This window comes from Callorhinus ursinus, unplaced genomic scaffold (assembly GCF_003265705.2).
Source record: "Callorhinus ursinus isolate GAN/ISIS: 27379988/994484 unplaced genomic scaffold, GSC_fseal_2.0 scaffold93, whole genome shotgun sequence".
Taxonomy (NCBI): Eukaryota; Metazoa; Chordata; class Mammalia; order Carnivora; family Otariidae; genus Callorhinus; species Callorhinus ursinus.
In genome coordinates, this window is record NW_027397155.1 from 587905 (window position 1) to 613648 (window position 25744).

At 38.1% G+C, this 25744-nt stretch overlaps 1 protein-coding gene across 1 annotated transcript in view; it reads right to left on the minus strand.

The window, feature by feature from the left end:
* Window positions 1–25744, minus strand: part of TYR (tyrosinase) — a 141173-nt gene that overhangs the window by 68648 nt on the left and 46781 nt on the right. Inside the window, exon 3 of the mRNA XM_025893755.2 lies at window positions 11312–11459. Within this exon, the coding sequence (XP_025749540.1) occupies window positions 11312–11459 (148 nt within the window). The remainder of the gene's footprint in view (window positions 1–11311; window positions 11460–25744) is intronic.

Consider the following 25744-nt stretch of genomic DNA (forward strand, 5'->3'; position numbering starts at 1 on the left):
CTGGAGATGAAGGCAGCCGCCCAACCAACTGAACCACCCAGGCGCCTCCGTGTTCTTATCATTTTACTGTGTTTTAACTTTTGTCTCATTCCTAAAGGTTTTTTGTTTTTTTGTTAACCTTATGCTTCTGTGCCTTTCTTGTTTTGTTCCCTATGCATTGAATGTTTTTACTACTAAAATTCACAAGTCAAAAATCCTACTCATTCTTCACAAAGCCCCCAGTCATAAGAGTATTCCAAACAAGAGACCCTGAGAAGTGTTCATTGACTAGCTGCCCTGTGCCAGGCTTGGGGCAGGTGCTACAGATCTAGGGGTTGAAGAGGACAGCTCCTGGGGTCCTGACATTTTGGTGCTCTTTTCTGCTCTTTCACATACCCCAGCCTATTAAACCACCTTGACTCAAGACTTTGACATCTTGTTTTGTGTTACTTAGCTATTCACATATCTGGACTGGGTGGCTTTAGGTATTTAGTGACTCCTGCAGCCTGATGGCCTAATACAGCACACAAAATAAAGAGGGTACTTATTGTGGAATTAACAGATGTGTGCAGAGGTGTGCTTGCTTTTGCCCATGTGAGTCCTTCTTGAGTGATTAGGCGTCAAGGAAAGGGAAGTATTTCCAAAACTCCTTTTCTCTGGCTCTGACATTTATCCACATACACCATCCGGCAGGCACCCATGCTCCTCTTCCTTCCAGAGAAAATTATAAGCATAAAAACTCTGACTTCCATTGTTTAAACATTGGCTTTGCTTGATGGGTGTTGTAGTGTTAGATTGGTTTAAAGTCTCAAATCCCTCTATTTTTAGCCAGATTTATGCCCCAAATCTGGTCTTCTTAGAGAAAAAGAAGAAATAACACCCCAACCTATTCTTTATTTTAGGGTAATTGCTCCTCAACCTTCTCTTTTTGCCAGAAAGTTGTTTTGCTTTTTTGTTTTTTGTTTTTAACAAACATGAGAACAGCTAGAGTCCCTTGTGAGACCTTATTCTGAATGTCAGAGGAAAAAAATGTAACTATGAATTGGAATTATTTGTCAGTTACCTATTAATCGTAACTAAAAAACAGGATTAAACTGTCACTAAGAAACCTGTGAAAGCCCAGTAATTGTGCTAATGCATTCTATTGTCATTTCTTAAAAAAAAAATATCCTGGGTGCCTGGGTGGCTCAGTTGGTTAAGTGACTGCCTTTGGCTCAGGTCATGATCCCAGAGTCCTGGGATCGAGTCCCACATCCGGCTCCCGGCTCAGCGGGAAGCCTGCTTCTCCCTCTGACCCTTTCCCCTCTCATGCTGTTTCTCTCTCTCTCTCTCTCAAATAAATAAAAAAAAATATCCAGAATATTGTAGAATCCAGAAAGGACATTGGAGTTTTTATAGCAATCCATTCTTTTTTACAGGTAAGAATACCGCAGAACAAGAAAGTAAACACACTGATGCCACAAACAAAAGATTGAATACAGAAGGCCATATAAAAACAATTAACTTCTTAAGTGACAAACATACCATTAAAACTTAAAAGATAATTTTAAAATGCAGAAAATATTTGTAATGTTTATGATAAAAGGGCCTGCTTTTAAAAATATTATGAAGAGCCTCTACAATTTACTAATAAAAAGGCAAAATATACATATAAGATAGCAACAAATGTCAATAGATTTTAGGAAAAAAATCTATAATATGTACAGGAAATAGAGGAATTCAAATAGATATTTTTCTACTTTTCAGAGTAGCAAAGGTTAATAAGGCTGATGACCTCTCTCTCGTGCAGGTGAAGGTACAGGGTGAAGAAAATACTTTCATTCTCTACTTGTGGGAATGTAGTTGGCACAATCATTTTTGAAAGGTAATTTAGGAATACCTACAAATTTAAATGTATTCGACCTCTCAACTTTCAATTCCAATGTTAAGAATTTGTTCTTTAGGGGGCAGAGCAAGATGGCAGAGGAGTAGGAGACCTGGATTTCGTCTGGTCTCAGGAATTCAGCTGAATAGGGATCAAACCATTCTGAACACCTACGAACTCAACAGGAGCTCGAAGAAAAGAATAGCAACAACTCTGAACAGAAAAGCGACCACTTTGTGGAAGGTAGGATGTGCGGAGAAGTGAATCCGAGGCGATATTCAGGAGGATAGATGGTGGGGCCTCCGTAGGCCACTTCTGGCAAGTGATAGAGCCAAGAAGCACAAAATGGGAACTTTTAGAAGTCGGCTCTGCTGAGGGAGGTCGCTCCAGCGGCTAAGCTGGGGGTGGAACTGTCACGGGACAGCGTGGTCCCTAAACCCTCGGGGTCACAGAAAGACCGGGGGTGCCTGAGTGCGGCAGAGCTCCAGGGTATCAGAGCGGGGAAGCCGGCTGCAGAGACGGAGCTGAGGTATGGGCTCTCAGCCCAGTGTTTCCATAAACTATGATCCGCGGCCCAGTTGGGGCACTGCTCTTCCAACAGGGATCCAACAAGCAGCAAAGCCGGGGAGACTCCCCTTCCTCCTCCGGGAGGGCACCGCAGGGAACTGCTGGGTTTGGAGACTCCACACGGGGTCGGGTGCCAGAGATAGAAATGCTGGGTCACAGGCCGGGTGAGCACAGAGTGTGGCCAGAGACCGGGGAGATGGGAGTGACTGACTGCATTTCTCTGGGGGCGCACTGAGGAGTGGGGCCCTGAGTTCTCAGCTCCTCCGGGAGGAGATTGAGAGGCCGCCATTTTCAATCTCGTCTCCCAAAGCTGTACGGAAAGCTTGCAGGGAACAAAAGCTCCCCAGAGCAAATCCAAGCCAATTACTTAGCCCAGACCAACAAGGGCGGGGCAATTCCGCCTCAGGCAAAGAAATTTGGGAACCATGGCAACAGGCCCCTCCCACAGAAGATCAGCATGAACAGCCAGCCAAGACCAAGTGCACTGATCAATGAGAACGGGAGAACTCCAGCGCTAGAGGAATACTGCACATAGAATTCATAGCTTTTTTACCATGATTCATTAGTCTTTCAAAGTTAATTTTTTTTAATTTTTTATTGTTATGTTAATCACCATACATTACATCATTGCTTCTTTAAAGTTAATTTTTTTAACTGTTATTTTTTTGAATTTTTCTTTTTCCTTTCTCCAACCAACATCTTATCAATCCCTTTTATAAAAAAAAAATTTGTTTTTCATTTTTAGAGTCATATTCTATCCCTTCATAGTAGTTACCCTTATTTTTGACATATATATATAAGTTGTTCTCTCTTTAAAATTTTGAGATACAGTTTCTTCTAACATATAAAATATACCCTAAATCTCTAGTGTATGGCTTTGTTCTAGTCTCCTGCCTGATCGCATTCTCTCCCCTTTCTTTTTCTTTCCTTCTTTCTTTTTTTTTAATCCTCTTCTTTCATTTTTCAAGCACCTTATCAATTCCTTTTTTAAAATTTTTTAAAAGTTTCATCTTTACAGTCATATTCCATCAATTCATTGTATCAACCCTCATTTTGTATATATATAAGTATTTCTTTCTTTAAAATTTTAGGAGGCACTTTCTTCTAACAGACCAAAATACACAAAAAATCTAGGGTGTGGCAATGATCTATGCACTAGCCTGATCATATTTGATCATATTCTGTTTTTTTTTTGTTCTGTTTTTGTTTGTTTTTATCTTTTTCTTTTTCTTTTTTCTCTTTCTTTTTTCTTTCTTTCCCTTTCTTTTCCCCTGGTTTCAGGTCTTTTCTGATTTGTTAAGAGTATATTTTCTGGGGACATTGTTAAGCTGTTAGCATTTTGTTCTCTCATTCATCTATTCTCCTCTGGACAAAATGACAAGATGAAAAAAATCACTTCAACAAAAAGAACAACAGATAGTACCGTCTGCCAGGGACTTACTCAATATGGACATTAGTACGATCTCTGACCTAGAGTTCAGAATCATGATTTTAAAGATATTACCTGGACTTGAAAAAAGCATGGAAGTTATTACACACCCTACCTGGAGAAATAAAAGAAGTAAAATCTGACCAAGTCGAAATCAAAAAGGTTATTCATGAGGTGCAATAAAAAATGGTGGCACTAACTGCTAGGATAAATGAGGCAGAAGAGAGAATTAGCGATATAGAAGACCAAATGATGGAAAATAAAGAAGCTGAGAAAAGAGAGATAAACAACTACTGGATCACGAGGGCAGAATTCGAGAGATAATCGATACCATAAGACAAAACAACATTAGAATAATTGGGATCCCAGAAGAAGGAGAGAGAGGGGAAGAAGGTATATTGGAGCAAACAATAGCAGAGAATTTCCTTAATGTGGGGAAGGAAACAGGCATCAAAATCCAGGAGGCACAGAGAACCCCTCTCAAAATCAATAAAAATAGGTCAACACACTGACATTTAATAGTAAAACCTAAGAGTCTCAGAGATAGAGAGAAAATCCTGAAAGCAGCTCGGGAGAAGAGATCTGTAACCTATAATGGTAGAAACATTAGATTGGCAACAGACCTATCCACAGAGACCTGGCAGGCCAGAAAGGACTGACATGATATTTTCAGAGCACTAAACGAGAAAAATATGCAGCCAAGAATACTATATCCAGCTAGGCTGTCATTGAAAATAAAAGGAGAGATCAAAAGCTTCCAGGACAAACAAAAACTAAAGGAATTTGCAAACACGAAACCAGCCCTACAAGAAATATTGAAAGGGGTCCTCTAAGCAAAGAGAAAGCCTAAAAGCAGCATAGATCAGAAAGGAACACTGGCAATATTCAGTCAAAGTCACCTTACAGGCAATACAATGGCACTAAATTCATATCTTTCAATAGTTACGCTGACTGTAAATGGGCTAAATGCCCCAATCAGAAGACACAGGCTATCAGATTGGATTAAAAAACAAGACCCATCAATATACTGTCTGCAAGAGACTCATTTTAGAACCAAAGACACCCCCAGACTGAAAGTGAAGGGGTGGAAAACCATTTACCATGCTAATAGACACCAAAAGAAAGCTGGGGTGGCAATCCTTTTATCAGAAAAATTAGATTTTAAAACAAAGACTATAATAAGAGATGAGGAAGGACACTATATTTTACTTAAAGGGTCTATCCAACAAGAAGATCTAACAATTTTAAAAATTTATGCCCCTAACATGGGAGCAGCCAATTATATAAGCCAATTAATAACAAAAGCATAAACAAACAAAAAAAAAACATTGACAATAATACAATAATAGTGGGGGGACTTTAACACCCCCTGAATGAAATGGAAAGATCTTATAAGCAAAAGATCAACAAGGAAATAAATACTTTAAATGACACACTGGACCAAATGGACTTCATAGACATATTCAGAACATTCCATCCCAAAGCAATAGAATACACATTCTTCTCTAGTGCCTATGGAACATTGCCAGAATAGATCACATCTTGGGTCACAAATCAGGTCTCAAATGGTACCAAAAGATTGGGATCATTTCCTGCATATTTTCAGACCACAATGCTTTGAAACTAGAACTCAATCACAAGAGGAAAGTTGGAAAGAACTCAAATACATGCAGGCTAAAGAGCATCCTACTAAAAAAATGTATGGGTTAAACAGGAAATTAAGGAAGAATTAAAAAAAATTCGTGGAAACCAATGAAAATGAAAACACAACTGTTCAAAATCTTTGGGATACAGCAAAGGCAGTCCTGAGAGGAAAGTATATAGCAATACAAGCCTTTCTCAAGAAACAAGAAAGGTCTCAAATACACAACCTAACCCTACACCTAAAGGAGCTAGAGAAAAAATAGCAAATAAAGCCTAAACCCAGCAGGAGAAGAGAAACAAAGATCAGAGCAGAAATCAATGAAATAGAAACCAAAAGAACAGTAGAACAGATCAACGAAAGTACGAGATGGTTCTTTGAAAGAATTAACAAGATTGATAAACCCCTGGCCAGACTGATCAAAAAGAAAAGAGAAATGACCCAAATCAACAAAATAATGAATGAAAGAGGAGAGATCACAACCAATACCATAGAAATACAAACAATTATAAGAACAGATTATGAGCAACTCTATGCCAGCAAATTAGATAACCTGGAAGAAATGGATGCATTCCTAGAAAGGTATCAACTACCAAAATTGAACCAGGAAGAAATAAAAAACCTGAACAGACCTATAACCCCTAAGGAAATTGAAGCAGTCATCAAAAAATCTCCCAAGAAACAAAAGCCCAGGGCCAGAGGGCTTCCCAGGGGAATTCTATCAAACATTTAAAGAAGAATTAATACCTATTCTCCTGAAACTATTCCAATTAGAAATGGAAGGAAAACTTCTAAACTCGTTTTATGAGGCCACCATTACCTTGATCCCCAAACCAGACAAAGACCCCATCAAAAAGGAGAATTGCAGACCAATATCCTTGATGAACATGGATGCAAAAATTCTCACCAAAATACTAGCCAATAGGATCCAACAGTACATTAAAAGGATTATTCACCATGACCAATGAGTGGGATTTATCCCTGGGCTGCAAGGTTGGTTCAATATCTGCAAATCAATCAACGTGATACAATACATTATCAAAAGAAAGAACAAGAAGCATATGATCCTCTCAATAGATGCAGAAAAAGCATTTGACAAAGTACAGCATCCTTTCTTGATCAAAACTCTTCAGAGTATAGGGATAGAAGGTACACACCTCCATTTCATAAAAGCCATCTATGAAAAACCTACAGTGAATATCATCCTCAATGGGGAAAAGCTGAGAGCTTTCTCCCTAAGTTCAGGAATATGGCAGGGATGTCCACTATCACCACTGCTATTCAACATAGTATTAGAAGTCCTAGCCACAGCAATCAGACAACAAAAAGAAATCAAAGATATCCAAATTGGCAAAGTAGTGGTCAAACTCTCACTCTTTGCAGATGATATGATATTGTATGTGTAAAACCCAAAAGACTCCACCCCAAAACTGCTAGAACTCATACAGGAATTCAGTAAAGTGGCAGGATATAAAATCAATGCACAGAAATCAGTGGCATTCCTATACACCAACAACAAGACAGAAGAGAGACAAATCAAGGAGTCTATCCCATTTACAATTGCACCCAAAACCATAAGATACCTAGGAATAAATCTAATCAAAGAGGCAAAGAATCTGTAATCAGGAAACTATAATATACTCATGAAAGTAATTGAGGAAGGCACAAAGAACTGGAAAAACGTTCCATGCTCATGGATTGGAAGAACAAACATTGTGAAGATGTCAATGCTACCTAGAGCAATCTACACTTTCAATGCAATCCCCCACCAAAATACCATCCACTTCTTTCAAAGAAATGGAACAAATAATCCTAAAATTTGTATGGAACCAGAAGAGACCCCGAATAGCCAGAGGAATATTGAAAAAGAAAAGCAAAGCTGGCTGCATCACAATTCCGGACTTCCAGCTCTATTACAAAGCTGTCATCATCAAGACAGTATGGTACTGGCACAAAAACAGACACATAGATCAATGGAACAGAATAGAGAGACCAGAAATGGACCCTCACTCTATGTCAACTCATCTTTGACAAAGCAGGAAAGAATGTCCAGTGGAAAAAAGACAGTCTCTTCAACAAATGGTGTTGGGAAAATTGGACAGCCACATGCAGAAGAATGAAACTGGACCATTTCCTTATACCACACACAAAAATAGACTCCATATGGTTGAAAGACCTAAACGGGAGACAGGAGTCCATCAAAATCCTAAAGGAGAACACAGGTAGCAACCTCTTCGACCTCAGCTGCAGCAACTTCTTCCTAGAAACATCGCCAAAGGCATGGGAAGCAAGGGCAAAAATGAACTATTGGGATTTCATCAAGATAAAAAGCTTTTGCACAGCCAGAGAAACAGTCCACAAAACCAAAAGACAACCGACAGAATGGGAGAAAATATTTGCAAATGACATATCAGATAAAGGGCTAGTATCCAAAATCTATAAAGAACTTATCAAACTCAACACCCAAAGAACAAATAATCCAATCAAGAAATGGGCAGAAGACATGAACAGACATTTTTCCAAAGAAGACATCCAAATGGCCAAGAGACACATGAAAAAGTGCTCAACATCGCTCGGCATCAGGGAAATCCAAACCTAAACCTCAATGAGATACCACCTCACAGCAGTCAGAATGGCTAGAATTAAGAAGTCAGGAAACGACAGATGTTGGTGGGGATGTGGAGAAAGGGGAACCCTCCTACACTCTTGGTGGAAATGCAAGGTGGTGCAACCACTCTGGAAAACAGTATGGAGGTTCCTCAAAAAGTTGAAAATAGAGCTACCATACGATCCAGGAATTGCACTACTGGGTATTTAAACACATCTAAATGTATCATTCTGGTGAGGATTGCTCATGGGGGAGGTGATGCATGTGTCAGGGCAGAAGGTAGATGGGAAATCTCTGTACCTTCCTTTCAATTTTGTTGTGAACCCAAAACTTCTCTAAAAACAGGAGAATGCTATGGGCTAGTTAACATTTTAAATAACTGAAATTATGACATGACACTGTTCTCTTGCTGTTAATATCAGGCAAAGCCCCATTAGAACTCATATATAGAACGGTATCATGGACAGTGAGGGCATTGATGAATCTTAGGAACTTCCCATAAAGCATACAGTTTCTAAAAGATAATTAATAGTCATTTACTTATTATTAACAGTAACATGAATATTAATAATAATGAATATTAATGTGATTTACTTAATACAAATTTAACCTAAGGAAGGCTGAATATCTTTTCCTCTTTGAGAACTCTTCCCATGTAACTCATCAATCATAACTAAGAAATAAACCTACTTATTTCTCTCTCTCTTTTCATAAGATGAAAGAACAAAGCTTTGTGGTTTTTCCAGGAGCCCTCTGAGAAATCACAGAGAGTTTTAGGTGTAAAAGATATTCTAAAAGATTTATTTAACTTTTTCTATATTTAGGATCTGATTTGGGCAAGACAGAAATTAAAGAAGTTATCAGAGGAGACAGATACAGGCAAGCTAGCTAAAGATCGACTTTTTTTTCTCTCTTCTGGCATATAAATATGGAATTCTGTGGTTTGGCGGGGGTCAGCAAACTTTTTCTACAAAAGGCCAGAAACTAAGTATTTCCCACTTTGTGGGCCATATGGCCTCAGTTGCAACTACTCAGCTTGGCCTTTATAGAATGAAAGCAGCTGCAGATAAGACATAAATGAATGACTGTAGCTGGCTTCCAATCAATCCTTATTTACAAACAAGGCAGGAGACAGATCGGGCCTATAAAGCATAGTGTGCTGATTTCTTGCTTAGAGCATCAAGGTGTCTAGAAAATCTAGAATTCTTGAAAGTTCATGGGGCACTAAAGATCAAAAAATGCCAAGAGTTGGCAAGGATAATAGGATGTAAAAATGACTTCATAAAAAGAGCTCAATCTATCTTTTCTGGTAAAATGTTTTTCCAAACCTCCTGCTCCCTCCTTTCTATATGGGTATAGGTACTTATGATGTCATGTTAATTTCATAATTTTGGTGCTTATACACTTTCTTAAAAACTGATTTCTGAATGAAACTTGACTTGGGCTGTTACTTAATTCCTATAAAATTAGAGTTGTCCTGCACAATAACAATCTGCCTAATAATCTTCCAGGCTCACTTTTTTATCTGATGTCATGTCCATGTTCCTAGGGAAATGAATGAGTTAGAAATGGTGATAATTCCTCAGATCAGTGAGGTCATATGATACATGTCTTTCTCTGATTGACTTATTTCACTCATGAGGAATTCTTAATCTCAGGAAACAAACTGAGTGTTGCTGGAGTGGTGGGGGGTGAGAGGGATGCGGTGGCTGGGTGATAGGCATTGGGGAAGGTATGTGCTATGGTGAGCACTGTGAATTGTACAAGACTGATGAATCATGGATCTGTAATTCTGAAACAAATAATGCAATATATGTTAAGAAAAAAAAAAGAAGAAGATAGCAGGAGGGGAAGAATGAAGGGGAGTAAGTTAGAGGGGGAGACAAACTATGAGAGACGATGGACTGTGAAAAACAAACTGGGGGTTCTGGAGGGGAGGGTTGTGGGGGATGGGTTAGCCTGGTGATGGGTATTAAAGAGGGCACGTTCTGCGTGGGGCACTGGGTGTTATGCACAAACAATGAATCATGGAACACTACATCAAAAACTAATGATGTAATGTATGGTGATTAACATAACAATAAAAAATTAAAAAACAAAGAAATGGTGATAATTTGAGTAAAACATCTCATTTTCAGTGTCAGTTTCTTTATCTTTAAAACAGGAAAAATAGAACTTGTTGTATTTACCACAGAGAAGGAAAGTATTATCTTAATGGCAAGTATAAATCTGTGCCTTTTATTCAATGGAGAAAATTACCTAAGAGAGGACCAAAAAATAAAAGAGTCCTACAATCATCAGTCATGATTCAATGCTTTACCTTCTCCTCTCTTCTTGAAGAATTCCAGAAACGGACAGCTGACCTTCCTCCAAGTACTTTCTCTTCTGCTATCATCACCTATGATTAAGTCTAAATTTTTTACAGATAAGGCATTGCACATGTAACAAACAGGAAGAGAGATAATAAGGGTGAAAAAGGCTCCAGGAGAATTAAATCACTTTAAACAAGATGGTTGGGCCATCATGTCTGGAGAGCTAATCATATAATGCTCAGGCCGATGGCTGAGATCAAAGACCCTATATGCTTCTATGTGAGGATCTGAGATTGGAAAAGAAGAAATAACAATAACATCGGCGGAGAGAAAGAAAATGTTTTGAAGAGAGATGTAGCAGATTTATGCCCTGCCCAGATGTCCTTAGATCCCTTGTGCCAGCTCTCTGCACCCACCTCTCTTGATTCTACATGCTTGACTCCTAGCCATAAGGCCCTGCCACATTCAGAAGACTGCCTTTGGGCACTGGAGTGCCACACAGCTGGTCTGGAATGGACTAGTACCTGGGAGCTTTACAGCTCCTACCTCAGGGCAACCTGTAACCAATGACTATTTGATGGGGTAATACAAAAACTCAGTTCCCTTGTTTTAAGGCAAAACATAGTGAGGTGTAATTCACACTCTACCAAAATCTGGCTGAGTCTGGGACTTCAGCTGAAACCATATTCTTATTTGACTTTTTTCCCCTTCTTACTGTGCTTTATCCATTCTCTTACTGGTTTCTCTTTAAATAAAACATTTGCATCCAAATCCTTAGTTTTGGGTCTGTTTCCAGGAGAACCTGATCTGAGACAATAGACTGTACCATAATTTCTTAGCTTTTATGTAACAAAGTCTCACTACATTTAACACCAATAAGCACATAATTTATGAAAAAGTGTCAACCAACCTGTCAACGAATGCATGGTGAAGAAGAAAAATGGGATCATTGGCAGATCCCTGTACCTGAGACATTGTCCCATTCATATAGATGTGCAGGGCATTGTGCATACTGCTTTGAGAGGCATCTGCTATCCCAGTAAGTGGACTAGCAAATCCTGTTGGCAAAAAGGAGATTGGAAAGAAAAAATCAGTTTGCACCAATAATTGAAAATCTCAATGATTATCTCATTTGGTTTGCAACTACACTAGAGCACTTAACTCCAAGTAATAAAAATCTATAATAAAATTCATTCTCCATCGGGATCCCTTACATTTTGGATGCCCACTGAGTATTTAAGAAATCTTGGTGGAATTGAAGGCTGTTAATCTGGGTACAGTGGATTGATTAACCAGATGGAATAGGTAGAGCCAATCGTATTCCCTCCTGTTGCTTCTGCCTATTATTTCTCTGTTAGATACTGCAAAGGAATAAGACCTTTTTATACTAATCAGCATGGTCGCTCTCCCTTCAGTCTTTAATGGCACTTAGAGCAGATCTCTCCAGCCAGTTATGTGTCTCCTTGTTTCCCAGTTCTGGTGGTAGCTTTTAATTTTGGTTTCTCGTTCCAAAGAAAACAGAAAATTTGTGACCTTCCCTATCACAGCCTGGAGAATATCAGGTCAGAATGTGTTTGATTTTGCAAACTATTCATTTCAAAATTAATCAGAACTCCATTAAATGGTTCCTTTCATTGCATCAGGAATACTAATAGTGGGAGAATAATGATAATACAAGCTATTACTTTCTGAATGTTAATCGTGGTAAACGCTTTTGGTGACATATGTCCTCCAACCTTTTCAGCAATGCTGTCAATTAAAAATTATTTATCTCCACTGGAAAGAAGAGAAAAAGAAAACTGAGGCTCAGAGAAGTTGAAGTCCCCTAGGCAACACAGAGAGTGGTAGAGTTGGGATTTTAACTTTGATCAACTAAGCTTCAATACCTGAGCTCTGGCTATTTTGCTTTCTCTTTCACACAGTCCCTGGGAAGAGGAAGAGGAAGATAGCATTTCAGAGTTCATTCAGGCAAAACATAAAACATAAATAGAACTCAGATTCAGAACCAGAGAAAGAAGTCCATTTATCAAACCTAGTTGGGGGAATATGGCCAAAGGCATATTATTAAATTTCAGAATTTGGAAATATCATACAGAAACTAGAAGATGATAATAATAATAAAGGTAGGATACACACAGTGAAGGCACTATGATTTGGGCAGGGAGGTCTAGCTAATTTTATGCAATTAGGATTATTTTGTTGTCAACCTGTTCATTTTTAAAGGTGTAGCTCTTGACTTCCACATTTGATGCTTTGTGCCCTTCCACCATTGTGGCTCAGTATTCCTGCCCCTGAGTTTGTGAGTTTTTCCCCTCTCCTTTTGAGCTTTTTGTGCTCATTCTAGGAGATCATGCTAAGCCTGGCTCCTAGTGGGAGCTTAGCCTAAGAACATGCACTTCTCTCCCCTCTCGTCTATGAAACTTTTACGATGATACACATAAGGCCTTTACGATATGCCGGGATTTTTCTAAGAGCTTGACATGATTAATTTCATATAACCTTCAGATTGATCCTACAAATTAGGTACCTTTATCATCTCCATTATATCAGTTTGAAAAAAAGGGGCTTAGAAAGTCAAGTAACTTGTGTAAGCTTTAGAAATAGAAATTAAGGTTGGGACACAGGCTTGTTTTCTTCTAGAGCTCAGGCTCTTGAATGCAATGGTTTACTGCCTTTCCTATGTAGCAATAAATCCTGCATCATGGAAGACAAACTTCTGTACAGCAATGGTCTTTAAGCTTTACCCTTGATAGCACCAAATGAAAGTTTTTTTTTTAAGATTTTATTTATTTATTTGACAGAGAGAGGGAGAGAGAGCAAGAGGGAATACAAGCAGGGGGAGTGGGAGAGGGAGAAGCAGACTCCCCGCTGAGCAGGGAGCCCAACTGGGGGCTCAATCCCAGGACCCTGGGATCATGACCTGAGCTGAAGGTGGAAGCTTAATGACTGAGCCACCCAGGCACCCCCCAAATGAAAGTTTTAAGACCACATTTTATATATGCTCTCACATATTGTTAAGTAGATCCAGATTATTTTAATCCTAACTGTAAATACTTTCAGAGGATATAACTTCAGATATATTGCAAATAGTATAAATGTAAAACTAAAAATTTAATACCACTTTTTAAAAATGTATCCACCTCATTCATTATCATCCATATCAAAAATACCTAAACAAACTCTATTATCATCTGAAATTTTATGAGGTTTTCTTTTTTGACTTCATCTCATATTTTTATTCTACTTTCCCAGAGAAACATACCTAAATATTATACAAGTTATGCTTGATTAAAAAAAACTTTTCTACAATGAAAATAGGTATAAAACTTAAAATTACTTTTCAAAAATTTCATGGAAACATTAATCTAATCTGGGTTATCACTAAATATTTTAGCCATAATCAACTTATCAAAATCACACAAATATATTAAAACATTTTATAAAATATTAAATATAAAAAAGTAAAATTTTATTGAAAGTTTATTTCTTAATATTGGTGAAAGATTGTTAATTAAAAATTAATGTCCAGGATTAATATTGTTTATTGCTGCAAAGGGATAAAGTTTAACATAAATCTTATTCTAAATATCAAAAACTAAATCTGGGTCCTGAGAAAAGTTTGTTCTCAAAAATAACCACATGGAATAAAAGATTTTTCATAGCAATCTCAATTATTTGAACTCTCTTTTAGTTACATGTCAAAAATGACTCACTGATCCAGCATCAAAATAATGTGTTTCATCAGCTGACAACTCAATCAAGGATTCTTTAATGAAAGCAATCTTATAAATTATGAATTTATTTACAAACCTCAAACTCAAAGTTATTTGCCACCTAGTCATTAAAGTCATGTTTGCAACACTGGAACCAATATTTTGAATGTTCTACTTGTTTGGCACCCTCTCAGTTTTTACCCCTTCAGAGAATGTGTTCTGTTAAGAATGGATTTGGGATACGTGAGAGGAAGGCTTTCCTCCTGAAAAGTAGAAGAAAAGTATTGGGGAAGGGGCAGAGGAAAAGGAGAACCTTCAGGAACTTTCCCATTCAAGATTCATTTTAGAAAAATATAATTGGGGGGATGCCTGGGTGGCTCAGTCGGTTAAGTGTCTGCCTTCAACTTAGGTCATGATCCCGGGGTCCTGGGATGAAGTTCAACATTGGGCTCCCTGCTCATCAGGGAGCCTGCCCCTCCCTCTCCTTCTCCCCTTGCATGTGTGCGCTTGCTCTCTCTGTCAAATAAATAATTTTTTAAAAAGAAAAATATACTTGGGAGGAGGACCTGGAAATAAATTTCCTTAACACATTCTTTACCATGTATCCTGTAGAAAGTCTTAGTGAGCCTACAGTAGTGTGTCTATCCCAGTTTGAAGTTACTGCCATAGAGAAAAGATTTTTAGAGCTTGGCAGACCTGACTTTAAATTCTGTTACCATCAAACATACGGATTTTGTCAAGATAGCTATCTTTTTTGATCCTCAGTTTCTTCATTGGTAAGAGAGGGAATAATTAATGCCCATGTGGATTCTGATGAGGAATAATTTTGATAGCAGGTGTGAAGCAGAATCTGGCACAAAATAGATGCTTCCTTAGTAGTACCTATCATTTCTATCAGCTCATTGCATTTGATCAATGGGTGCTCATCATGGAAGCTACTAGCCAAGAATATGATGCACTCCCACTGCAGAAAAGTCTCTTTTGCCACAACTACCAACCATCAGGACCCATCCCAACACCAGACACCTCTCCCGTTCCTAAACTCCATTGGTCTATAGACCCTGCCTGCTTCTTGCCCTCATCCAACATTAGGGTGATCTTAGAAAGTAGGACTGCATTTCTATCACTGTTCTCAGAAAAGCTTAGTATTTCTTTACTCACTTCTTTGGCTAAATTGCCAGATACTGCATCTGGGAAAGCCTCCAATGTTATTAAGAAAGAACATCTGAATAAGAGGCACATAGAGTTTGTCAGACTATTGTGATACATGCTCAGAAATAGTTCAAAGATAGAGGTTGAACAAATACCCAACCTCTTTGTGATAGGTACTAGATTATTAATATAGATAATCTTATTATATTAACTCTTTTAAATGAGCTGTGCATATCTTCTTTCTTCAAACAGACTGGAAATGACTTCGAAGTAGGGACCAAATCTTTTGCTTTGATTTTTCACAAAGACAGAGACTCTCACATCTTTGTATTTAAAAGAAAACCAAACATAAAATATGTTTAGATCCTTCACTTAACCCACTCTACAAAGACTGGGAATAGGAAAGATACATTTCTTTCCATAAAATCTTAAGGGACCCTCAAAGTGCTCTACTCTGCTTGCTTGTTAAGAGAAAAATAGAGGAAATGTCATGGATGTGAATAGTATGAAAATATGAATAAAGATTTTCTATTTTACTTCACACAATTCATTTTTTGGCTGCTAAATCCCCTTGGAAAAATAAGAAAGGATTACACCAATATCAGTAGGTTGTCTTGGTGAGATTTTAATTCTCTTTTGGAAGAGCAGGTTGAAAAGGAAATTCTAGGCTCCAAATAAAAACAGTTTATACATCAAGCTCTTGAAATATCTCTTATGTACCTGATCTCCTTTGAATCCCTGGGCTACCTGTGATATAAATAGTATCACTGTCCCAATTTACAGATGAGAAAACTTAAGTTTATATAGAAGTTACACACTATTACTTAACACATCTAAATTCAAGCTAGTCATGGAAGGAATCAGGGAATCGAAGATAGCTCTGATTGGTTTCAAACCTGTGATTTTCGGTATACTGTTGGGTTGTATCTGTGCTGACTTGCTGATTCACCTCGGAAGCCTCTTTTTCCTGTAGACTACGAAATGAATTTATGAGCTCGCTGTTTACTTGTATTAACAGCATGATGCAGAATGCGTGACTGCTTCACTCTTGTCCAAGGATTCCCCAGGATGGGAAGTCCAGTAAGCCAGCAGGGACCTTGTTAGCAGTCGCAGACACCAAAATGGTTGCCAGTTCTTCGGGAAGGGCAGTGAGGGTTGCCGAGCGTATTCTGGGTTAGGCCTTCATGTCTGCGCGCTGCACTCCTCTGGGAAATTAATGACCACGGCTTCCGGCTGATCCTAACAATACAAAACTTCAGCCCATCAATCTATGGCTTTTCTCTTTTGTTTCCTCCCCAGTAGTACTCTGGAGAGTTTTTCTGTCTGTTTTTTTGCTTTTTAATATTGAAGCCTCTCTCCAACCCCTGGAGATTCAGATTTAATTGGTAGAGAGTGGGGCTCAGTCACTTGGCGTTTTAAAAACACCCAAATGATTCTAATGGGCAACCAGGGTTGAAATTCACTGATTTAGGATAAATTGCTTTCCATCCTCCAAACCTGAGCTCACAGTTTAAAAACTTTACCTCTGAATGTATTATTCCTTTCACTTGAAATTTTCTGCTCCTATATTCTGGTAGTCCAAAAATGCTTCTGCCTTTAAAAATCATACACCACACACTTCTGCCTTAAAATGTTTTCCTGTTGGAGCACCCAGGTGACCCAGTCAGTTAAGCCTTGGACTCTTGACTTCAGCTCAGGTCACGATCTCAGGGTTGTGAGACTGAGCCCCGCTCAGAGCAGAGCCTGCTCGAGATTCTCTCTCACCTTCTTCCTCTGCTCCCTCCCTACTCATGCTCTCTCATAAAAATAATTAAGATAAAATATTTTCCTGCTGATAACTGTTCCGATGTAAACCCTTGAAAATGATGTCTAAAAAAATTTAGCAACTACTATATGGCAGGTACTGAAGGGGCATTTTTACACATATCATCTTATTTAATTCCGTATGCTCCTTTCTAGTAAGATGGGTTATAGATGATACACTTCATCATGCCTAGTAGATTTTGAAATGTGAAAAAGTATGTAGTTAAACTTCAGAACAGAGTACATTTATTTGATTTAATTTTATTTTCAGTTCATCTCAAACCTCTTTTAATATTTCTTAGAGTTTTAGTGATATAAATAGAGAAAAAAAAGCAAAAAGATAGACAAATGTACGTTAGTGCATATGAAGATTGAAGCAAAGTGACTGTCGGGCCCCCTGGCTACATTCCCCCTAATTAGTCTCCTAATGTGCAACTTAATTCAGGAACTATGAAGAGCATAGCCTCACAGAGTTATACACAATGAATTTGAGGGGTTGTATTTGCTGGCTGAGTACTTTAAAAAGGCTTATAATTTAAAATACTTGCAGCAGAAATACAATATTGCAGATCAAAAACAAAAAAAGATCTTGGCTCTAAGCAGGTCCCTAGGTATAATGGAAGCATTAACTTTCAATCCAGTTTCAAGCTTTCTCAAATAAAGTACTAGCTCTACAGCCATAAATGTAATTAATTAGCATTTATGTTTATTAGAAAATACTTTTAATTTGACTCAGGAAATTCCTTCAACAACAGGGAATGGAGCAATGAAACAAATGTAGCAGCGGGTTATTGCTTTTGCTTCTTACCATAAAATTATTAGATGGATAGTTAAGGTCACAAATGCTCAACAAATTCCATGGTTCTCAAAAATATGGCCCCAGAGCCAGCAGCATTAACTTATAAATTTGTCAGAAATGCAAATACTCTAGCCCTCCAGAGAACTATTGAATCAGAATTCAGTGGAATTTACCACTTGCATCAACAAGTCTTCCAGGCAATTCTAATGCACACTAAAGTTTGAGAACCACTGCTTTAATTATTTTTGTTGCTTGCACAAAGACTATGGATAATTAGTCATAGTCATCTCCATAAACTCAATAAAAGAGAGCAACAGAATTATTTCATGTGTCATCACTTTAAATTTATTGTTTTCAGTATCAGACTAATTTCTCCAGTTAGTAACCTCAGTGTGTGTGTGTTATGTATGTGCATGCACATATGTGATCATTTTCTTTACATACATATTATAAATACACAACATATATAATTTACATCATCCAGTGATTTTTTTTCAGCATTTCTTAGATCTTATCTCCAGTTTATGGACACATCTATAAAATGATCTTATACATCAAAGATAATTGTCCATTTCTTCATTTAAAATTTGTCTGAAACTTACTTTAAGGTAAAATTTTATAATGGCTTTCTATATTCTAAGATTAGATTTGTGTGTTTGGCAAGACAGGAATGTTGAACCACACAGTACAGTCATTTAGTTAACCAAATTATACAGACTGAAACAAGCAAAGATCTTTATAGACAACGTGTTATTCAAGCTGTATTCTCTTCCCTGTTCTTCATGTATGACTGAATTGATAGTAGTTGGTGCATTTGGTATATTTCATTGGGTATGCTAAAACTTTGATGGTATATTAATGCTAATGCTAATTATTTTCGAAGCAAAGGTATGGTAACCAACCATCTTAGTCCCTGTTTGTCCCACACTGTTCTGGTTTTAGCACTGAAAATCCTGTGTCATAGGTAGGATAGGTTTCATAAGCATGCAACTGAGTGTTCCTCACCCAGAACTGCCCATACTTGGTTTAATGCTCTGCTGTGGCTATCTAGAATTTCTTAATATTTTTTGAACAAGGTGTTCCATATTTTCATTTTGCATTGGGACTTGCAAATTATATAGCTAATCCTTGTCCTGGGAAACCCCATAATCCTAGGCAAACAGAGATGGTTAGTCACCCTGCAAAGGTTCTATATAACATTCTTTCATTGGCTTGATTGAATAGGGCAATTCTATAAAATACAAGTCAAATGATTTAAATGTGTCCTGCTATCTTAATTATGCCTTGCTTTTTAATTAGGCAAGATCATTTAATGATATTTTCATATGCAAGTCACAGATTCCCTATATATCTATGACTTTCTATAATGAATATTTTAACATGTTTGCATTATATTTTATAGTTTGCATATAAAATTTTCAGGCACCTTCAGGCACATTTTCTCATTTGACATTCCTAGTAGTGTGTTAGCAAAAGATTAATAACCAGATCTTAGAGGGGAAACATGGGGCAGGGGCAGAATATGTTGTTTTGTAACCTCTGTCAATTTTCAGGGTGTAAGTATCCCCACGATTGTTAATTTCAAGGTACCAACTTAATGTCTTTGAGTGAAGAGTGGAGAAAAGATGGTGTCAGCTCACCATTTGATCCAGCAATTGCACTACTAGGTATTTACCACAAAGATACAAATGTAGGGATCTGAAGGGGTACATGCACCCCGATGTTTATAGCAGCAATGTCCACAATAGCCAAACTGTGGAAAGACCCAAGATGTCCATTGACAGATGAGTGGATAAAAAAGATGTGGTATATATCTTTATCCATAAATGGAATATTATGCAGCCATCAAAAGGAATGAAATCTTGCCATTTGCAATGACATGGATGGAACTGGAAGGTGTTATGCTGAGTGAAATAAGTCAATCAGAGAAAGACATGTATCATATGACCTCACTGATATGAGGAATTCTTGATCTCAGGAAACAAACCGAGGGTTGCTGGAGTGGGGGTGGGGTGGGAGGGATGGGGTGGCTGGGTGATAGACATTGGGGAGGGTATGTGCTATGGTGAGTGCTGTGAATTGTGCAAGACTGTTGAATCACAGATCTGTACCTCTGAAACAAATAATGCAATATATGTTAAGAAAAAAAGAAGAAGAAGATAGCAGGAGGGAAGAATGAAGGGGGGTAAATTGTATGGGAGATGAACCATGAGAGACAGTGGACTCTGAAAAACAAACTGAGGGTTCTAGAGGGGAGGGCGTGAGGGGATGGGTTAGCCTGGTGATGGGTATTAAAGAGGGCACGTTCTGCATGGAGCACTGGGTGTTATGCACAAACAATGAATCATGGAACACTACATCACAAACTGATGATGTAATGTATGGTGATTAACATAACAATAAAAAATTTAAAGAAAAAAAAGATGGTGTCAGCTCTCATAGCAGTTACGAGTCAGCTCCAACACAACCCTGGATGTTCCTCATGTAGGGGAGATAGAATAGGTACCACCATGCTCCTAGTGCAAATGCAGAGATTGTGGCATCTAGGTGACATTAAAGGTCACATGTCTTTTGAGTGGTTTTTACCAAAACTATCTCTTCAATCTTCTCACTCTAAATCCTGTGTTCTTCCCCTTATGCCATTCTTTCTTTCTTATCTATAAATTTGTGTGTAGGAATTATTGCTATGAATGTATGAGAGCATACATATGCCATGGGTGAAAAAAAATTAGCATCAAATAAAGTTAGTTGTAGAGAAGCAAAATTAACAAAGAGTCTACTTATGTTAAATTAAGGGTAATACATTTTTTAACTGAAGTATAGTTGACATACAATGTGACATCAGTTTCAGTGATTCAGCATGGCAATTCACAACTATATGTTATGCTGTGCTCACCGCAAATGTAGCTACCATTTCTTACATACAGCACTATTACAGTACTTTTGACTATATTCCCTATGCTGTACCAGGGTAATTATTTCTAAGATAATTTTGATTAAAATCACTTGAAAATATGTTCAAATCTTTCACAAGTGTGTTTGCATTTTCAACCTTCAGTTTCAACTAGAGGCTTCTGCTTGCATATGGCAAAACTTCCTCTTCACAGTTTACTTATAAATGGAAACATGATTCATATATTTTACTTGCCTTTGTTACTACTTAGTTACCACTAGGCAACAAAGATTTTTGCTATTACAACACTTTCAACTTCTGTGTGGTAGGCACTAGGCTAGGCTAAGTGATTCCTTATGTTTTTATGCAACTTAATCCTCATAGTAACTCTGTAAAGAAGATATCATCAAGCCAACTTTCAGGTGGGAAAACTAAGATGCAAAAAAATGTGGTGGTTTATCCAAAGTCAATCAACTGGTAAGAGGCAGAGTCAGGATTTGGGTTAATTATCTACCAGATTTCAAAGCTCTGCTCTTAGTCATTCTGTTACTCTTTGTTGATATAGAGCTATCAGTTGTACTAAAATATAAAATCATTGAGATAACAACACATCTTTTCCAGTCCCTTGTTTCCCTTAATTCTTTTCAATGAAAAGGCTGAGGCATCTGATCCAGTCCAGTTTTCCATAATATTCTCTTTCAAGATTGAGAAGGCCCTATCATGGTGGTTCCCACTCTCCCTCTTTTTTTTTTTTTTGGATGAATACTTTACAAGCTTCCTATCACAGGACTTCAAATGTTTTACAGTCAGCTGGATCAATCAGATTTCTGTCGTAAAACGCAGAGAAGGCTGGAATTCTTTGGAAGTGCCACCATTATATAAGGCCAGATGTTCACCTCCTTAAGCCCCATGTTTGTTTCTGTCAAATTGAATTCCCTTACTGAATTTCAAAAGTTTGTAGAAGAGTTTAATTGCATCTCAAATGTTGATTTTAAAAGTCATTTTATGTAGAAAGTATTATCATGTTGTTAACGCTTTGGATGTCAACTCAGTTTGGGACTAATACTCTCTGGAATAATTTTTGTCCACTGGAGATCTAAAATACTAGTCCACTCTATCGTTTAGAATTTGGTTTGTATGTGGAGCTAGAAAATAAGACTGTGCATCAGCATGCAAGTCAGTGACTTTATTATATAGTAAAATGTTTCCATTACAGAGACTGTTTTAAGTCATTTATAAATATGAACCCATGTAATATCACATGAGGTTGGTATTGTGATTATCCTCACTTTGTAAATAGAGGACCTCAAGTAAAGACAGGTTAAACTTACCAAGAATCATCTGGCTATAAGTGACAGAACCAGGATTTCAACCCAGGCTGTCTGATTCTTAACCTCTACTCTCTATTTCCTCTAAAACTTGGTCTCTCTATCTGAAAGACTTGGAGACATGACCTCGCCTGTTGATGATCCGATTTTGCTACCTATTATCTGTGTGACCTTGTCAAGTCATTCTGAATCTCAGTTTTCTCATTTCCAAAATAAGTATAATGATAAAGATGGTATAAAATCTTTTGAGAGGAGCAATTAAGATAATAGATCTGAAAAGTTTTTAAGAAGTGAAAAAGTGGAGCTATATTGACACCAGCAGTTGTTATTAATTATAAGGACTCTCTGAGAATTTATAAGACTATTTTGTTAGGATATTGGAAAGAATTTGTAATTTTCCCCTTTTTTATTCTTTGTACTTTACCTGACCTACTCCAACTCATCCTTGAGAATATCAGATCCTCAGAGTTTCTCTAACAATAAACACTTGGTTAGGTCCCTCTATTTAATAACACTTATACTTCCCTCTTCTTAATAATTTATTATATTTGGATTATATTTACATATTTATGGTCCAATTCTTAATTAGACTATAAGTTCCAAGAGAGAAGGACCTGCATCATATTCACGAGTCATTCCTAGTGTACTGCACACAGTAGATGCTTGATAAATATTTGTTGAATAAATAAGTACATGATATTTATTTCTCTTTTTAAAACAAGTAACTCCAGGGATACGTGGGTGGCTCAGTTGGTTAAGCCCCTGCCTTCAGCTCAAGTCATAATCCCAGGGTCCTGGGATCGAGTCCCGCATCAGGCTCCCTGCTCCGCAGGGAGTCTGCCTCTTTCTCTGCCTGCCACTCCCCCTCCTCCTGCTCTCTCTCTCTCTGACAAATAAATAAAATCTTTAAAAAAATAAAAAATAATAAAAATAAAACATGTAACTCCAGTTGCTAGCATAATTTTAAAATCAGTTAAGCTAAAAAAATAAAATCAGTTAAAGTTTTTAGAATGTGCCCCTAATGTTCCTAGGTTTATGGTGGCGTGAGATGGATCATGGCTCTGAATCTGGCTCTTATGTTTTTATTGAATAGGCCATTCTCTCAATATTCTCCTGACACAATAATTAATTGTATATAGGGAAAGGCCTGAGCAGGTTGTATGAAAAATAGTTATGGTGTTGCTCCACATGGGGAGATAATAGTAGATGTTAGTAAAGAAGAGAGAGGTGATTCTTCATTTGAAAAAAAACACATTAATAGAAATAATTATTCATCCATTGATCATGGGATACATTCTGAGAGACACCACTGGGAAAGAAGAATATATAATGGCTAGAGAAAACAGAATTTCATGGCCTTTTACTACTTGGTGGAAAATGGGATAAAGTGGGAAAATATTGTAGAAAGTTCGGTGGGAGGAAGAAAGCAATGGCAAGTGAGAATAGGTAAATTAAGAATTGAGGTTTCAATGTGAGCCCAAAACTAAAACCCCCAACAATTACTAAATCCTAGAGAGGAAAAAGTTGAAAAGGCTCAAAGAGAAAGTTCCAATACATAGCCATTCAATGTATTCACAAAACCTATTTCTTCAAATTTCTGGATGTGAAACCAACCTCCTATTTAGGTGTGGCCCTATGAATGAACTGTGGCTAATGAAATATGGGCAGAAGGTAGGTAGACCACTCCCAGGCTTGACTCATATATTCTTCCCTTAGGACCCTCCAAACACCCTCTTCTCTTGTCTCCCAGGAACATGCAGAATATCCATCAGAGAGTTGAGGGAGAGTAGAGTCACTAAAATAGCCACATGAAAGGCTACTCACCAACTATTAACATCCAAACTGGACTTGGTGTGAGCAAGCAATCAATCAATTTTTATTAGGTTAGACCACTAAGATTTGGGGCTTTGTTTGTTATGGCTCTTATGTCTTAGTCAGTGTGAGCTACTATAACAAAGTATCATAGACCAGGTGGCTTATAAAAAACAGAAATTTATTTCTTATGGTTCTGGAGGCTGTAAGATGAGGGTGCCAGGATAGTCAAGTTCTGGTGAAGGCCCTCTTCCAGGCTGCAAACTACTGGCTTCTGGTTATATCTTTACATGTCAGAGAGCAGAGGGGGGAAGCAAGCTCTGTTGTGACTCTTATAAGGACACTAATCCATTCATGAGGGTTCCATTCTCATCACCTCATCTAATCCTCATTAAATTCCAAAGGCCCACCTTCTAACACTTCACATGGATGGGGAAGGTTTCAACATATGAATTTGGAGGGGACACAAACATTTGGTCTGTGCATTCTAGCACATTACTCTAATTTCCTAAATTATATAATAAATTCTCCAAGTTTAATAACTCAAAAGTTCTGGAGTAAAAGAATATTTTGGTACTTCACTTACCACTACAGATTTCCTGTTGTCTTATATGAAACATAGTAGACAGCACATACTTGATGTTCATTTTACAACAAACACTAAGGAAATTATTTCAACAAACACTAGGGAAAGGGATTGTAACAGAAACTGCTATTTTTTTTCGCCAGTACTAGTTCTCTTTCTTTTCCTAATAATAAATATCCTAAATGTAGTGGGGCACATGGCCACTAGCTGGAGATGACATTTTCCAGTTGTCGTTTAGAGCTAAGTGTGGCCATATTTGTTTGACCATAGGGATAAAACAGAATTGATGAGAGACACTTCTAACGTATGTCTTTAAAGGAAAATGGGCACGCATTCTTCTTTCCACTTTGTGTTTTCTTGCTGATGAAGATGAAAATATTAAAATGAAGATTTAGAAACAGATGTTGGGAGTTGAGGATGGTAGAATTGCACTACCAATCCTGGATTATCTACTTCTGTTGTGGTTTCATGATAGCAAAAAAAATCTGTCTTTTTTAAGCCGCATTATTTGGGTTTTCTTTCTTATAATATTCTAAAATGAGCCCTAACAAAGAGAAGGAGAAATAAATAGATTAACTCAGCAATATCTTATAGAATTAATGACCTGTGGAATCTTGGAAGGAATACTTAGAACATAGTTGCTTTTGGCTTCTTATCCTTATTAATTACCATATTTCAGAGATGAGGGGGGGCGGAGCAAGATGGCGGAGGAGTAGGAGACCTAGATTTCATCTGGTCTCAGGAATTCAGCTGAATAGGGATCAAACCATTCTGAACACCTACGAACTCAACAGGAGACCGAAGAAGAGAGTAGCAACAACTCTCTGAACAGAAAAGTGACCACTTTCTGGAAGGTAGGACGTGCGGAGAAGTGAATCCGAGGCGATATTCGGGAGGATAGACGGCGGGGGAGGGGCCTCCGCCGGCCGCTTCTGGCAAGTGCTAGAGCCGCGGAGCACAAAATCGGACCTTTTAGAAGTTGGCTCCGTGGAGGGACGTCGCTGCAGTGGCTAAGCGGGGGGTGGAATCCTCCCGGGACAGTGTGGTCTCAGGACCCTTGGGGTCACAGAGAGACCGGGGGTGCCTGAGTGCGCCAGAGCTCCCAGGTATCGGAGCGGGGAAGCCGGCTGCAGAGACGGAGCAGAGTCGCGGGCTCTCAGCTCGGGGTTGCCATAAACTGTGATCTGCCGCCTGCTGGGTCCCTGCTGGAGGAGCCGTGCCCCGACTGGGCCGCAGATCACAGTTTATGGCAACCCC